The 14,150-nt window shown below is 48.0% G+C and overlaps 7 protein-coding genes across 9 annotated transcripts in view; 5 read left to right on the top strand and 2 right to left on the bottom strand.

Moving 5' to 3' along the window:
- Positions 1-2,493, top strand: part of LOC108028389 (formin-J) — a 31,516-nt gene extending 29,023 nt beyond the window's left edge. Inside the window, exon 11 of the mRNA XM_017100203.3 lies at positions 16-2,493. Coding sequence (XP_016955692.1) covers positions 16-1,958 — 1,943 coding nt within the window. The 3' untranslated portion in view covers positions 1,959-2,493. The remainder of the gene's footprint in view (positions 1-15) is intronic.
- Positions 2,430-4,489, bottom strand: LOC108028390 (protein male-specific lethal-3). Its single transcript, XM_017100204.2, has 6 exons — positions 4,282-4,489; positions 3,988-4,166; positions 3,370-3,927; positions 2,818-3,314; positions 2,678-2,762; positions 2,430-2,624 (listed from the first exon to the last, which is right to left on the bottom strand). The coding sequence occupies exons 1-6, from the start codon at positions 4,381-4,383 to the stop codon at positions 2,507-2,509; spliced, it is 1,539 nt and encodes a 512-aa protein (XP_016955693.1). The 5' UTR covers positions 4,384-4,489; the 3' UTR covers positions 2,430-2,506.
- A 682-nt stretch (positions 4,490-5,171) lies between these two features.
- LOC108028031 (Bardet-Biedl syndrome 1 protein homolog) lies at positions 5,172-7,548 on the top strand. The gene is made up of 4 exons (XM_050886330.1): positions 5,172-5,496; positions 5,692-6,759; positions 6,876-7,354; positions 7,408-7,548. Exons 1-3 carry the CDS (start codon positions 5,217-5,219, stop codon positions 7,343-7,345), a joined length of 1,818 nt encoding a protein of 605 aa, XP_050742287.1. The 5' UTR covers positions 5,172-5,216; the 3' UTR covers positions 7,346-7,354; positions 7,408-7,548.
- On the bottom strand, positions 7,369-7,682 carry LOC108028032 (acyl-CoA-binding protein). The gene has a single exon (XM_017099670.3). The coding sequence runs from the start codon at positions 7,680-7,682 to the stop codon at positions 7,428-7,430; it is 255 nt and encodes an 84-aa protein (XP_016955159.1). The 3' UTR covers positions 7,369-7,427.
- A 546-nt stretch (positions 7,683-8,228) lies between these two features.
- Positions 8,229-8,818, top strand: LOC108028033 (acyl-CoA-binding protein). Its single transcript, XM_017099671.3, has 2 exons — positions 8,229-8,378; positions 8,443-8,818. Exons 1-2 carry the CDS (start codon positions 8,370-8,372, stop codon positions 8,680-8,682), a joined length of 249 nt encoding a protein of 82 aa, XP_016955160.1. The 5' UTR covers positions 8,229-8,369; the 3' UTR covers positions 8,683-8,818.
- Positions 8,819-10,474: 1,656 nt separating this feature from the next.
- On the top strand, positions 10,475-11,085 carry LOC108028751 (acyl-CoA-binding protein). 2 transcript variants are annotated; one of them, XM_044095417.2, is made up of 3 exons: positions 10,475-10,498; positions 10,574-10,609; positions 10,759-11,085. In XM_044095417.2, exons 2-3 carry the CDS (start codon positions 10,601-10,603, stop codon positions 11,002-11,004), a joined length of 255 nt encoding a protein of 84 aa, XP_043951352.1. In that variant the 5' UTR covers positions 10,475-10,498; positions 10,574-10,600; the 3' UTR covers positions 11,005-11,085. The 2 variants fall into 2 exon arrangements, with proteins under 2 accessions (XP_043951352.1, XP_016956210.1); XM_017100721.3 differs by having other exon boundaries at positions 10,482-10,498; positions 10,571-10,609.
- A 289-nt stretch (positions 11,086-11,374) lies between these two features.
- Positions 11,375-13,133, top strand: LOC108028750 (acyl-CoA-binding protein homolog). Of its 2 annotated transcripts, none has more exons than XM_017100720.1 (3): positions 11,375-11,469; positions 12,259-12,290; positions 12,770-13,133. In XM_017100720.1, exons 2-3 carry the CDS (start codon positions 12,276-12,278, stop codon positions 13,016-13,018), a joined length of 264 nt encoding a protein of 87 aa, XP_016956209.1. In that variant the 5' UTR covers positions 11,375-11,469; positions 12,259-12,275; the 3' UTR covers positions 13,019-13,133. The 2 variants fall into 2 exon arrangements, with proteins under 2 accessions (XP_016956209.1, XP_043951351.1); XM_044095416.2 differs by lacking the exon at positions 11,375-11,469 and adding an exon at positions 11,516-11,584.
- Positions 13,134-14,150: the final 1,017 nt, after the last annotated feature.

A 14,150-nucleotide genomic window follows, 5' to 3' on the forward strand; every position in this document is an offset into this window, starting at 1 on the left:
CCTCTATGCCCACAGAAAACGAACGAAAACTGGACCCCTTGCCGGAGGAGAAGATCCTGCCTTCGACGACGACGGCTACGCCAACGAACACACCCACGACCACTAATCCCACTAACTCCCATAACAGGCCGGATCAGGACTATGGACGGTACCAGCGCGTCTACGCCGACTGGAAGCCCTCGAAGACGCTCGAGCAGACGGACGTGGTGGCCAATCTTCAGGCCATCGCCGATGCCCAGCCCCAGGACGCACTGCGTCAGCACCGCCGCCAGCGCTCGCAGGATCAACCGGGTCCCACAGCACTCCAATCCATAGCCGAAGAGGATCGCCGCAAGTCGCTGATCCAGAAACTCGGCGAAAGAGACATAAGCAACGAGCGGTTGCAGATCTATATACGAAGATCTTCGAGTAGAGATCTCCAGCCGACGAAAGCTGAGGAGCAAGTACTGCCACCCAAGTCACCAAAGCCACAAGTGTCGGACGACACCTTCGCCAGCCTGCTGAGCCACCACAAGAGCCAAAACGAAATGCAGGCCTCCTCCAAAGACGTGGATGCGGATAACATAGAGACGCCGCCGGTGAGCCGGCGGGTGATTGCCACGCCCACCACCACAGTGGTCACGGTGAGCATGACGGACAAGCCCAAGGCGGCAACGGAGGAGAAGCTTGGGTCGGCGGAGCAGGATGCCCCCGGTCTCTTTGATCGTCATGCCCTGGCACGCCGCACACGTCGGTACAAGAGACCCACGGACTACAGCAGTGGGAATGAGGAGCTGCTGACCAACAGCACACCGGAGGCAAAGCCATCTCCCTCGAAGCCAGAGCCACCGCCACCGGAGAAGTCCAAGCAGAAGGAGCGCACGATCAACAAGCTGGAGAAGGTGGGTCGCCACATAAGCTCCATCAACCAGGAGGACGTGCGGGAGGCCATCCGGAATCTCAAATCGCCCACGGGAACCCCCGAACGACCCTGGAGTCCGCCGCGGGAGATCACGCCCTCCAAGCTAAAGCTTACCGCCAGCGGTCACCACGAGCTGAACGACGAGGGCTTCGAGGAGACCCAGAGTCTGGTGTCCGACACTCCGTCCCATGGAAAGGGTGAGAGCACCAACTCCTCCTGCAACGAGGGAGTCAGCGAGACTCCAGCCCGCCAGCGTCCGCTGCAGAAGCAGAAGCCCACGACCACCAGCATCACCCAGATGGGCAGTCGCCTGGCCGATCGCCTGCAGCAGGCCAGGCTGAAGGGTTCCGGATCCCCGGGATCGACAGCCAGCAAGTCACAAAACCAAATCCCTGCCAACCAAACGGCAACGGTCAAGAGGAGCCTATCCGCCAGCAGACCGCTGCGCATGCCCAATGGTCAGCCGCTGGCCAGTGCGGCGCCGCTGAGATCCGCATCTGCGGTTAGACGCTCGCCGCAGGAGCAACAGGTCCTCGCTGGAGTGGAACGCAGCAGTTCGAGAAACAGCCTACGCTCCTCTCGATCATCCATCAACAGTGGAGCCTCCACACAGACGGTGGTGAAACGCCTCCCTGCCGTCCAGCGGACGGGAGCCACTGTGTCCGTCGATTCCTCGCCCAGCAAGAGGCCCTTGGCTGCCCAAAATTTGCGACCTACATCAGGACGTGGAGTGCCGGCCAGCAGGAGCAGCAGTAGTGGCTCCAGCGTGGGACCCAGTGTGATCCTAGTGCGCAGCAAAATGTCCACCACCGCTCCAAGATCGAACATCAACGGCAGCACCAGCTTCAAGGAGAATCAGTCCCAGTCCCAACCGCAGTCCCAGTCCCGGATGAGCGCCGCCCGCAGCGTGGTACTGGTGAAGAATGCCCTGAACCAGCAGCAGCAGGCCAGAATGAATGCGAGCTCGAGTCCGCCGCAGAGGAGCAGCAGCAGCAATCGATCCGTCAGCAGTTTCATGCGACCCACGGCCAGCAGTGCCACCAAGCGCCAGAAGTAGGGGGTCCAGAGTCCAGACCTCGTCCAAGTTAACGTCCCTAGTTTACACATGTTACAAACGCGAATGCAGCCAACTCCAAGCCGTCCAAGCGACAATTTCGAATTTCTAAGCAGGATCTGAAACACAAATCAGCACTCATAAATGTTAAAGTTGAAATATTTTGAGAACTTATATATACAAATCTAAAGAATTCCCTGCACATTCCAACTGAAGGTCCGCAAATCCCTAATACAAAAGACACAAAACTTTCAAACTCTTAAATATATTTGAGCACAAAAAAAAGACAAAAATACTAGCATGTACTACTCAACTAAAACTTAGGATAAGCAAAAAAAAAAAAATGTTAAACTCGTATTTTCCATATTTAACATATAGTTGTAGGCATTATTCGATTATACGATCACGTTAGGAGACTTTTTTATAGAAGCGCGTTGTTTACAAAGTGTGTAGTTGAAGAAACCAAAACGACAATTACAAATCTTTAAAATAAAAGAACATAAGCTTTAATCTTCATAATAAATAAACTAGAAAACTACGATCGACTAAGGCTAAGCAGAAATGCCATCCAGGGAGTTAAGCAGCTCCCGCTGCAATGCGTCCTGGGGCATGGCGGTGGAATTGGCATAATTCTCCTTGTCGAACCACTCCCTGTGGTTCTCTAAGTAGCTGCAAGGATAACATATTAGATTGATTATGGCCCAGGGACGAATCAGACCTACTTTATAAAGGAGTCAAGGTGGGGAAGTAGATCTTCAAGCTTCTTATTGCTGATTGGTGAGGCGTTCAAGAACATGGGCATTTTTACTGAAAGAAGCACAAATTCAGTTAAGCTAAAAGGTGGATAAAGGTTAGGACCTACTCATCAGTCTAGCCAGGTGGGGAGCGCCGAAGACCATCGACTTCTCTGGCGGTGATTCCGCTGACAGAAGCCGCCACTTGAATGTTTCGTGGAGGAACCCGCGCATTTCCATGGGCAGTTTGTAGGCGGCCGTGTATGGCGACGAGCGCTCATAGGCCTGAGCCGTGTTCTTGCCACTGGTGGTAACGATGTAGAGCAGGCACTTCTGCAACTGCTTCTCGTACTCGGTGCCGCCGAGAATGCCGACTTCGATCTGTCCATTGGTCTTGTCCAATCCTGCGCCCACGGGCGTGCCGTCCAATGCGACCAGTTCTGTGTCGCCACTGGGATTGATAAAGTCATAAGACTTGTTTAGGATCAGGCTACAGTTGCGCATGTTGTCGTCCGTGAGGTAGTTGTGAATGTACTCCTTCTCCTCTTTGTACAGAAGGTGATCGTCCAGGTGGAACTCGAAGTAAATGCGCAGTCCATCCACCACTTCCTTGAGCATGCAGACGCTTTAAGTAAGAGAGTTAGCAGTCTCCTAAGGACATTTATTTAATGGTTACCAACTTGGACATGACGCGATCGTACTCGCGCTCCATTCGAGCATTGCGACTCTGAGTGTTCCTGGCCCTCGAGCTGTCCTGCTTGATGCCAATGGCCAGCTCCACGGCCCGCTGCTTGACGAAGTTCTCCATGATGGTCACAATGGGCACGCGGGCGGGCAGGGCGTGCTGTTTTCCCAGCTTCTTGATCATATTCCGGTCGTACTCTATAAGCTCCCGCAATCGCTCGCTAACGCGCATCATGATGCGATCCTCCTGGGGTACATACCGATCGGCAGCGTGGTCTGCGAGCTCATTGTGGTGGCCGACATCCGTTTGGCGTCCCCGGTTGGCCTTTGATCTGCTATCGGCGGGAGTGGCTTTCTCCCTCCTGTTGCCACCGCTGTTGTCGCGCGTGCGGTTGCCAGCAGAGCGCTGGGTGGGCGCCATTTCCTTTTCAGCGGTGTGGTGTCCCGTGTCCAGTGGGTCCACCGAGGGTTCCTCGACGTGGGCACCTCGTCCGCCGCGCTTCTTCTTGGCCACCGGCTTGTCGGGCGTGCCCTTGTACGAGTAGTCGCCCCTGCTGCAGTGGGAAGTAGGGTTTAGCTGGGTCGTTATGGGCGGTACCAGGGGGCATACTCACATCTGCAGCTTGGCAGCTTCGGCCAGCTCGCGCTGCAACTTGCGATTCTCCTCAGTATCCTTCACCAGGACGGGGGCGCGCACACAGCGATCGTAGGAGGGCCGCCAGCCCTGGAAGTGGATCTTGTAGTCGTAGTATCTCAGGCCATGTTCGTTGCGGCGCTCGAAGACGTTCAAAACCTGCGGGCAAACGGGACCAGGGGCCGGGAAAATTGAAAATTCAGCCGTGAAAACTCCGCTTCTGACGTTTGTTTGACGTTTCGACACGCATTGGTGTGCGTGGGTGCGTGCATACCTTGCTGGTGTAAAGAACTCGGGCCTTCGTTTTGTCCGGCTCGTAGCAAAGGACTATCTCGCCCTTGTGGAAAATCGGCACCTCGTCCTTGAGCTCCGTCATCACTTGGTCAAAGCGAGGGTCAATCAATTCACTTAATTCTAGAAATTGTAAATATTGTATTCCGGCGTCGCTCCAGTGCTACCAGATGCTGAGACGGCTTTAAAAATACCCGAAAACGGTCAGCCGATAACGATAACAATGCTATGGTCGCACCGATATTATGTGGTATCGTTATCAAGTTATGTATCGTTGCGTCTAAAACGATTTTCGAAGTCTTCTTAACATATTTGATTTTTGGGCGGTAACAGCTATTTTAATAACCAAAAAACATTTCGTTAAAAAAAGAGGACAGCTGTGTGTATCTGCAAAAAGGCATGTTCGGTTATTAAGGGGACAACTCTTTTTGAGTATATGATTTGTTTGCGAATTTAGTTTAAGAAAAATAAATATTTATTAAGCTTCGAAAATACACCCAGAAGGGTCATTAAAAATAAAGCATTTTAAAACAAATATATAGATATTGGCATTTCACAGTTTACATCCTAATAGTTTTCAAAGATATTGAGTTTTATTTTACTCTATTCGAACCATTTTTAAGTTAGACCGTCTTTCGGAAATATACCAAAAATAAATTGATAGCGCGGTCTTTTCAAACTACAAACATTTAAACATGTCATCTACATATCGCTACATATTATTTGCTTGCATGAACGACAAAAAAATAAGTTCGATAAATTAATAATAATAATAATATCCTGGGATTTGCGAAAGAGAAGGCTGAGGAAGTACGGTCTTCCTGGTTGCTAGGGGCAAGGAAAACCAAAACAAAGGCATGTCCTGAATCATCTGTTCGTTTTCACACTGTCCATCCGAGCAATCCGCAAGATCCTGCCATGGCCGGTGCTCCTAACTGGCTCCATGTGGACACGGAGGACGACGGTCCTTTGCCGCACCTCACCACCCTCTCCAGCTGCATGGCCTTGAGCGATGTGCAGTGCGACGGATATGTCCGTCTGCTGGCCGCGGACATTTCCCTGGACGACGCCGCCGAGGAGCCCAGTGCCACATTGAAGGTTTTCCGGGGACTAAAGCTCAAGCAGGAGCAGCCGCTGCCGGGGATTCCCACGGCCATCGAAAGTCTCTACATCGATGAAACGGAACCGAAAACACCGGGTATGAGCAAGTACTTCTACACAGATTAGGGTTTTAAATAGAGGGTTGCTCCACTCTGATTGATTACAATTAACTATATTTTATTTTATATTACCAAGACTAACAAAGGATCAGAAAAGGCTAAAAATTCATTAAAATACAAATTATCCAATCTATTCGACAACCTTTAACAACTATTTCCTGTATTATTCCCAGTTATTGCCGTGGCTATCGCCGAGTCAGTGCTCTTCTATCGTCACCTGAAGCCGTACTTCAAGTACACAATTCCCGCCCTGGAGTCCGAGGACCTCGAGCTGGAGGTGTGGCGCAAGCTGCCGGTGATGAAGTCGAGCTCACACCCCGCCCTGCTGGACTCCCTGTGGAACATTGACCACTCCAAGTTGTCGCGGAAATCGCAGCGACTTCTGCAAATGGGCGAGGAGGAGCGCGAGGACTTCATCGCCACCCACAAGGACTCGCCGGTGGGTCGAGTGGGCAGCATTGTGGCCATGTGCTGCCTAAAGCGCATCTCCAGCGATGCCAATCCCCCCTCCCACCTGGTACTGGCCACCGATTCCGGACACATCCTGATCCTGGAGCCGCAGGGCTTCAACCTGGTCTTCGAGGGCAGGACCTGCGAGGACGAGACCGCCGTGCCGAGCCTCATCTCAGTGCAGGGAACCTTCGAGACGGACTTCTGCATCGTGGTGGCCACACGAAACGGCGGTGTCTACCTGCTGCGCAAAACGCAATCCGAGGGTCAGGAGATCTTCAAGCTGGGCATTCCCCTGACCGGAGTGCTGCTCCTGCCCATCGACCAGACGATCATCGCCTCCACAATGGACAATCGCTATCTGTGCTACTCAAAGCGCGGCAAGCTGCTGCATCAGGTGCAACTGGCCGACCTGCCCGTCTGCCTCCTTCCGCTGCCCATGACGCACTTGGGGCTCACCCTGGTGGCCATCGCCCTCAGAGGGGGCGTGGTCAAGTTCTATCTGCAGCGCTACCAGGTCGATGAGTTTTCCCTGGACGAGACGGTGGATGCCATGGTGTACGGCCGGATGGGCATGGAGGACCACGTCCTCACTCTCGTCACACAGTCCGGCAGGATTGTGGTCAAGATCCTGAGACGTGTGTCGCGGTTTGAGCCCAAGCTCGGGGATCAGGGAAGCAAGCGAGCGGGCAGCGACCACAAATCCATCGCGGATTCCTCGATTTTGGACAAGCCCAAGAAGAGCTCCATCTTTGTGGAGCAGGCGGCGCGGGAGAAGCAGCAGGCCAAGTGTGAGTCTGATGTGTAAAATGAAATGCTACGTTTGCTTATTTCGAAGATAACTGCGTACTCAAAAAGAAAAACTGAAGTAACTTAGCTTTAAATACCATAATTTTCCCTCTTCCAGCAACCTATGGAAGTTTTCAGGTGGAGCTCTGGCGCCTCCGCCACACGGCCGCCCGGGCGACCATCGATGCCATCAACTCCTCGGAGAGCACGATATCCGGGGATCTGACCCACGCCCCCGTGAAACTATCTGCCGAGGTCTGCGGCAGTGGACCCGCCTTTCGCCTCTACCTCACCGTGCAGAACCTGTCCACCTTCAAAATGGCCTCCAACCTGGTGGTTCTCCTCCACGCGGACAGACGCCACTATACCATTCCGCAGACTTTGGCCCGACTGCCCAGCGTTCTGCCGGGAGTGCCCCTGCGAGTGGACTTCGAAGTGGTGGCCGTGCTGGATCCCATGGACAAGCTGCCTCCGGCCAGCCTGACCCCGGACAACTCCCTGATTCGGGTTATGCTGATGAAGGCTGGCCAGGCCAAGCCCCTCATCGCCGCCGCCGTTTCGATGCCCCAATCCGAGGCGGCCTTCTAAACGGAAGAGGTATGCAACTATGATTTCCGGTTTCTTTATAAGATTTCGAGTTTATTTGACAGATAGAGGGTAATCCTAAGGCTCAGGCGTACTTGGGGGCGTACTTCTCGTACACCTTCACGTAGGCCTCCTTGGCGGCCTCCTTCGACAGACCCTTGTGGGCGTTCCAGGCCTCGTACATGGCCTTCTTCTTGAGATCCAGGATGCCGGGCTTGTCGATGTTCACATCGCCAACGGTGGCCTGCTTGAACAGACCGTAGAACTCCAGGAACTCGGAGTCGGTGGGCTTCTTGGAGAAGTTCTTGGCGAGTTCGGCGGCTTCCTCAAAACTGACCATGTTGCTGGCTTTACGAATGATACTAAGTTATTTCTCCCCTCCGTCGGCTGACTTTTATAGGCGCCTCTCAGTTGATATTACGAAATTCAATTAATTTAAATATGGCCAGGTGCATTGCCCAATTTTATATCTACATTTGGGGACCACAACCGCCTTTTAAAAACTTTAATTAATACTTTTGTTGGAAACGTTGAAGGTAGATAATACTATCACCGCAGAAGGCCGAAGCACTATTCTTAGAAACAGATCGTGCGACTTCACCATGATAACATATGAGAGGCCCTGACTCACGAGACCATAGAGGATGACTGGCTGGAATCGGTGCTGGCCATTAATTAAGTTATTACTCCGCTGGCTATCCAGATTTCTGTATTCCATATACTGGGGCTCGGCCTAATCAATCAATCAGATAGTGGGTACATAGCGTTGTGCATATGGCTCACTCGATTTTTGGCAAGTGCAAGAGTGCTGATAAGCTGCCGGCTGACTAATTATATATTTCAGTGTCCCTAAGAGGAACTCTCACTTTTCACGATTACCCGATAAGGCCAAGTGGGAACTACAATTGCAGTGGGGGCCTGATAAGATTAGCGAAAGGCGTGAGCCATGCTTGCCAATATATAAACGGTGTTCCCGTCGAAAGCCGCACAGATTGTTTTTGTTTACCGAAACCAACTAGCTACCAACATGCCCACCGTAAGTTTTCCAACCCCAACATAAAGCCGATCGATTGTCTGACAATTCCGCTTGGGCCTTGCAGTTTGAGGAGATCGTCGAGAAGGCCAAGAACTTCAAGAACCTGCCCAGCAAGGAGGAGTTCCTCGAGTTCTACGGCTACTACAAGCAGGCCACCGTGGGCGACTGCAACATCGAGGAGCCGGAGGATGAGGAGAAGAAGGCCCGCTACAACGCCTGGAAGAGCAAGGCCGGTCTGACCGCCGACGATGCCAAGGCTTACTACATCGAGGTCTACAAGAAGTACGCTCCCCAGTACGAATAAGCAGTGCCTTTCCCTGGCAAACCCTAGTCCTAGACCCTTTCCTGGGGCCTTTTAAGAATGCATGTGAATAGCTTTGTAACTCTCTGTATTTATTGTAATTTTATAATAAACCAAACACCTATGCATTTAACATGAATGAATTCGGTATCAATTGCTAACTTTCCACTCAAGTGGTCGAATGCGATCATATGACCCACTCCATACTTATCTTAATCTGATTGGGCGGTTGTAAAGTGGAGGCATAAATATAGAAAGGGAAATCTTTTGGTGGTGCAGTGTACCTATGGTAAATGTATGATGATTAACTCAATATTACAGACACAATTTATAGTTAGGTATTATTATCCTTGTTTATATTCCCGGTTCTTTATGCCACATTAACTAATATGATCTTTATTAATGTCTTTCCCTTATTCCGGACTTCTCAAACTAGTTCTGTTTATTTGGTTAGAAAAGAAATTGCACTGTTTCAACTGGTTACCACTTTCCAAAAATCTATTACACGGCACTTAGAGATAGGTTAGGGTTACAAGGTAGAAGAAGTTATTGTGGATAACTGCTTTAAAGTACGGCTATAGGGAAATAATTCTAACTTATTTATAAAATAATATAGTACGAGATTTATATAAAATTCATATAATGCCTTTTGAAAAAAGTATAACAAGTAAAATACAAAAAAAAAACGATTCCCTATATTGTTTTAACCAATACAGAAAATTTTCCGCCTTTGTCTTCATAATCTTTTACTTATTTTTGGGAACCAGTTACTCATGTCAAAGATTTCTTTCTTATTGATATGATTCAACGAATTTAATAATTTTAATCAAAGTAAAGATAAAGCAAGAATTTCCGGTGAATAAATAACAAGTAAACGGAACAAGGTTATAACTTTAAAGCTACATTTCTGTAAGAATATGAATAAAAACAATTTGAAAAACAAGAACCACTATTTTGGTACATCAAATTTGAAAATTGTTTAAAAATATTATAAATAGGGTTTATATCAAGTGGTTCTATAATTGGAGAAAATGTAAAGGTATATTACTAAAACTCTTTTTTACACGCATCTTTCAAAAATTAATAGCACGCTTTTAGGAGGCGCATTTTAAAATGTTTGTAATCCAAACTGTTATTACTATGAATAATATTTTAATATTAATTCAAATAATAATAATATAACTTAAATAATATAAATAATAATGTTTGGCTGATAAGCTTTGTAAAAATTATACATTTTACATAAAATATATTTGCTACTTATTCCTTGTAAAATAATCATTCAATTTTAGTGTTAGCAATGGGAGATATTATTATATAACCTATTCTATATACTTATACTTTTTCTGATGCCTACTTATTAAAAAAAGGGGGACAGTCCTGCAATAAACTGCTGATGCTGCCCAAGAAGCCACGTATGACAGTAATTGATTTATGCCATTTTATAATTTTTTAGATTATTACCTCGCACCTGAGAATATTGGGGCAAGAACTTCGTCATTATTTATGGCTAACCGTAAAAGGTTTCCCGTCAAGAGAAGAACTCGTCGGTGAATCCACCCAAAGCACGTCCTTGGTTGCTAAAACAGGCCATAATCGATAAGTGTATCCGGGGGCTATCTCCAATATCGCTACCTTTGACAAATTCGCTTGCTTGTAGTTGGGCCACGAAATTAGCGAAATAAAGATATTGATATCTGCTGATTATCAGCACAATGGGAATATTTGACTTGGATCAATAAACTAACAGAGAAATGAAAGCTTTATAAGCGCGACTGAGTGGCCAAGAAGTATTCAATCGTCTTTGCCTTTTCCAGTGGTAAGCACATTGGCGCAGAACCCCTGTCGTTGATCCACTTTTAATCAGGACTTATTTTCTAACCATCCTTAGCAGCACCAACAGGAATCCAATTTTGACAACATGGTGTCCGTAAGTATTCTGCACCTGGGATATAAACTGATAAGGGACTTACCCAGCTGAAAAACAAATATTTAAAGACACTTTCTATATATATTACTGAGTTAGGATAGTGCTAGGACTAAGACAGCATCTTCTGATAGCTTTGTGTTTCCAAACAGTTCGAAGAAGCCTCTGAACTCGCCAAGAAGTTCACCAAGAAGCCTACCGATGCCGAGTTCCTGGAGTTCTACGGGCTCTTCAAGCAGGCCACCGTTGGCGACGTGAACATCGAGAAGCCCGGCGCCCTGGCCCTGAAGGACAAGGCCAAGTACGAGGCCTGGAGCTCCAACAAGGGTCTCTCGAAGGAGGCCGCCAAGGAGGCCTACGTGAAGGTGTACGAGAAGTACGCCCCCAAGTACGCCTAAGCGGCCATCTGATCCCGGACCCCCCACGCACCTGCCGCTACTTAGCTGAACAATAAAGATTATCCGAGATATGAGCAATAATCAGGTGTTTGTCCCGCTTTGGAGCTTTCGTGCATTGTAGATACATGCACCTGTATCTGGTGGGTTTCTGCGATAGGAGCACCGCTCGAACTTCGATCCGAACACGATTACGTGGCTACGCTTGGGTTTGGTTTGGCGGCTTATCATCGAATCGGCCCTGTTATCAGTGGGCCGCATTATCACCGCCGCGATTGCCTAACCCACTCGAGCGAAAGCTCCCCGATCCATTGAGAATTCTGCGGGAGCTTCTCCGCTCTCCGGTCTTCTCACCGGGGAGAAGCTTTCCCGTTGAGGGCGATCGTGCGATATGGAATGACTTAAATTGAAAGTCACCGCCAGATTGGAATTCAGACACTGTTTAGTTCTGTGACAGCCAACACAAAAGTAAGTGCCCAGTCCGAATTGCCCGCAGTCTGCATTCAATTACCCCAGAGCCCTAGCCCCCTATCAGTGCCCAATAATTGTGCTTGTGACACATAAAGTACTTATTTAGATAGAGGTACCCTGCGCGAATTTGGACACCTGCAACACTCAATTATGGAGAACAACAAGCAGTCAGCACTGAGCAAAATATTCCAGTGAAACTAATCCAAAGATAATAATTACAAATATTGGTTCTAGAACACACGGTCTAGAGCTTGTTGACTTCTAAGTCACTGTGACTCTTTGCCCCCAAAATAAATGAGTATTTTCAAGTACATAGACAGCCCATTATTGGGTTGCAGGCTGTGAAACCATACATTTGCATCGCCTTATTTGGCAGGTATTTCGCTCAGTGCCAGACACGTACGAAGCCCACGCCCGAATCCATATTGGTCGAAATTCGCCGGGCAAAAGCGGCCGCTAACGGTTGCCCGCTCCCTTTCGAAAAATCTCAGGCCAGAGCCAAATATTTGCTTCTTCTGCTTCCGCAGCATAAATTCTCCATGGTCTGCTCAAATTATGTATTTTTGCTGGGAGAAAGTCGGACCTGTGTGGGGCCCTGGGCCGGCAAACATCCATTAGTTCTTCGAGATCGCCCGACGGGCCAAAGTTCAAGCCCACCTGGCTCTGTTTGGCACACGCCAGCCTCTTCATTCGGAACTGGTTTCAATTATTACTCTAATAAACATTTAACTAAGCGCTTTGTAAACATGACTAACTCAGGTTTTTTTACAATTCCACTACTTGCAGATAAAATCTAACCCAGAATGTCCCTCTCCGAGGTAAGTACTTGGCCCAAAATATTCCGCTGTGATCGCGACAGTCCATAAAGTTTAGGGCGGCTCTTGACGGTGCGATAAGCCAGCGGCTAATCACCTGTTCGATTGCTGCACACTGAAGAAAAATTTGGGTTTTATTGAAGAGTAATTTATGGCTAATACTTATATAAATTGGGTAATGAGTTAGGGCTTATCTTCAGTTAATGTGTGTTAATATTCTGCTGCATATATGACAAGATTGAGAAGTATTTAAATATTATTTATTTAAATAATTATCTATCTTAAGTATGTACTGTTTTGTTTAACAACATTTTAAACGGGTTGAAAGCCAATCAAGTTCTACAAAATTTCCTAAAAGTAAAAATTAGATCAGAACATAAAAATATTTAATTATTTTGTAAATTATTTATTTTGAAAACAATTATTTAATATAATTTTATTAATAAGAACTATAATCGCTGTATATTTTAATTTCCCACCAGCAATTCAACGCCGCCGCCGAGAAGGTGAAGAGCCTGACCAAGCGTCCCAGCGACGACGAGTTCCTGGAGCTGTACGCCCTCTTCAAGCAGGCCAGCGTGGGCGACAACAACACCTCCAAGCCGGGTCTCCTGGACCTCAAGGGCAAGGCCAAGTGGGAGGCCTGGAACAAGCAGAAGGGCAAGAGCAGCGAGGCCGCCCAGCAGGAGTACGTCACCTTCGTGGCGGGCCTGGTGGCCAAGTACGCCTAGAAAGGGTACCGAAACCAGCTATTATCGATCCCAAAACCAGCCAGAGACTATACTATATAATGAAGTGTTACCTATAATGCGGAATAAAAGTTGTATGTTAATTTTGTACTAAAAAGATGTTGACCCCATGACTACAGTGTTGCATTCGCTTAGCCCGGGGCTGTTTACCCGGTAAATAGAGGAAGTGGCTGCACCGATTCTCCGTACTTTGAGCCACCAGTGGCGCTTGTAAGCGGCGCATCGTTAATGCATCTTCGAGTGTGTTTGCCCAAACCTACAGAGGGGCTCAAAGTCTCCGGAAGGAGATACACGAAACCGGCGACCTTGTGGCCTTCATTTAACCCCGCCTAAGACGCAATAGAAATGATCGAAAAACTCTCGATAATTGGCCACGATTTTTCATGATTTAAATGTCATTAAATGCTTTAAATGCATCTGCAACATTTCAACTGCCGGCAGCAACATGTTGCTTGTCGGCAATGTCTGAAGCAACAGGTGAAGCAGGAGAAGAAGAAGCAGGCGCAGAAGGAGAGGGGATAGCAGAGCAACAACAATGCCGCCTGGCGTTTTTTGTTTATGAATGAAAAGCGCAAAGGCAAAACGCGATAAACGGGTGTGCGGGCAAAAAGAGCAGCAAGCTAGGGTACTTGAGGGGGTTCGCGCAGCTGATACCCTACAAACTGAAGAGATACTAGTTTGATGCAGCAAAACTATAAGGGATGTGGTGGCTGAAAAGGATTCAAAATAACCATATTGTTACAACAACCATATTCTATCAACAATATATTAACTAATTAATTATTTTTAATACAAATTATAAATGAATAATGCAAAGGTGAGAATTTCGTAGGCTTTGCGATTTTAAAAGCTGTTTCTAACTCTTTTTGTCAGCTTGCATAGAAATTGGGTGGAAGACGCCAGGATGTATGCTATAGATTAAGAAACCGGAAGTGCAACAGATGACTTTACAGTTTTCACAGTCTACTTTCAGGCTGGCTTTCGAATGCTTTATGTCCTTTAAAGGCTTCTACTTTGGGAATCTTGAGGAACCGCAGGTGCCTAAGGAACCGATACACCTGTGCCGATAAACGGTAGCAGAGAGCGAGGCAAAAAAGGTAGACCGACAGAGAGC

Source organism: Drosophila biarmipes, chromosome 3L (genome assembly GCF_025231255.1).
Source record: "Drosophila biarmipes strain raj3 chromosome 3L, RU_DBia_V1.1, whole genome shotgun sequence".
NCBI lineage: Eukaryota > Metazoa > Arthropoda > Insecta > Diptera > Drosophilidae > Drosophila > Drosophila biarmipes.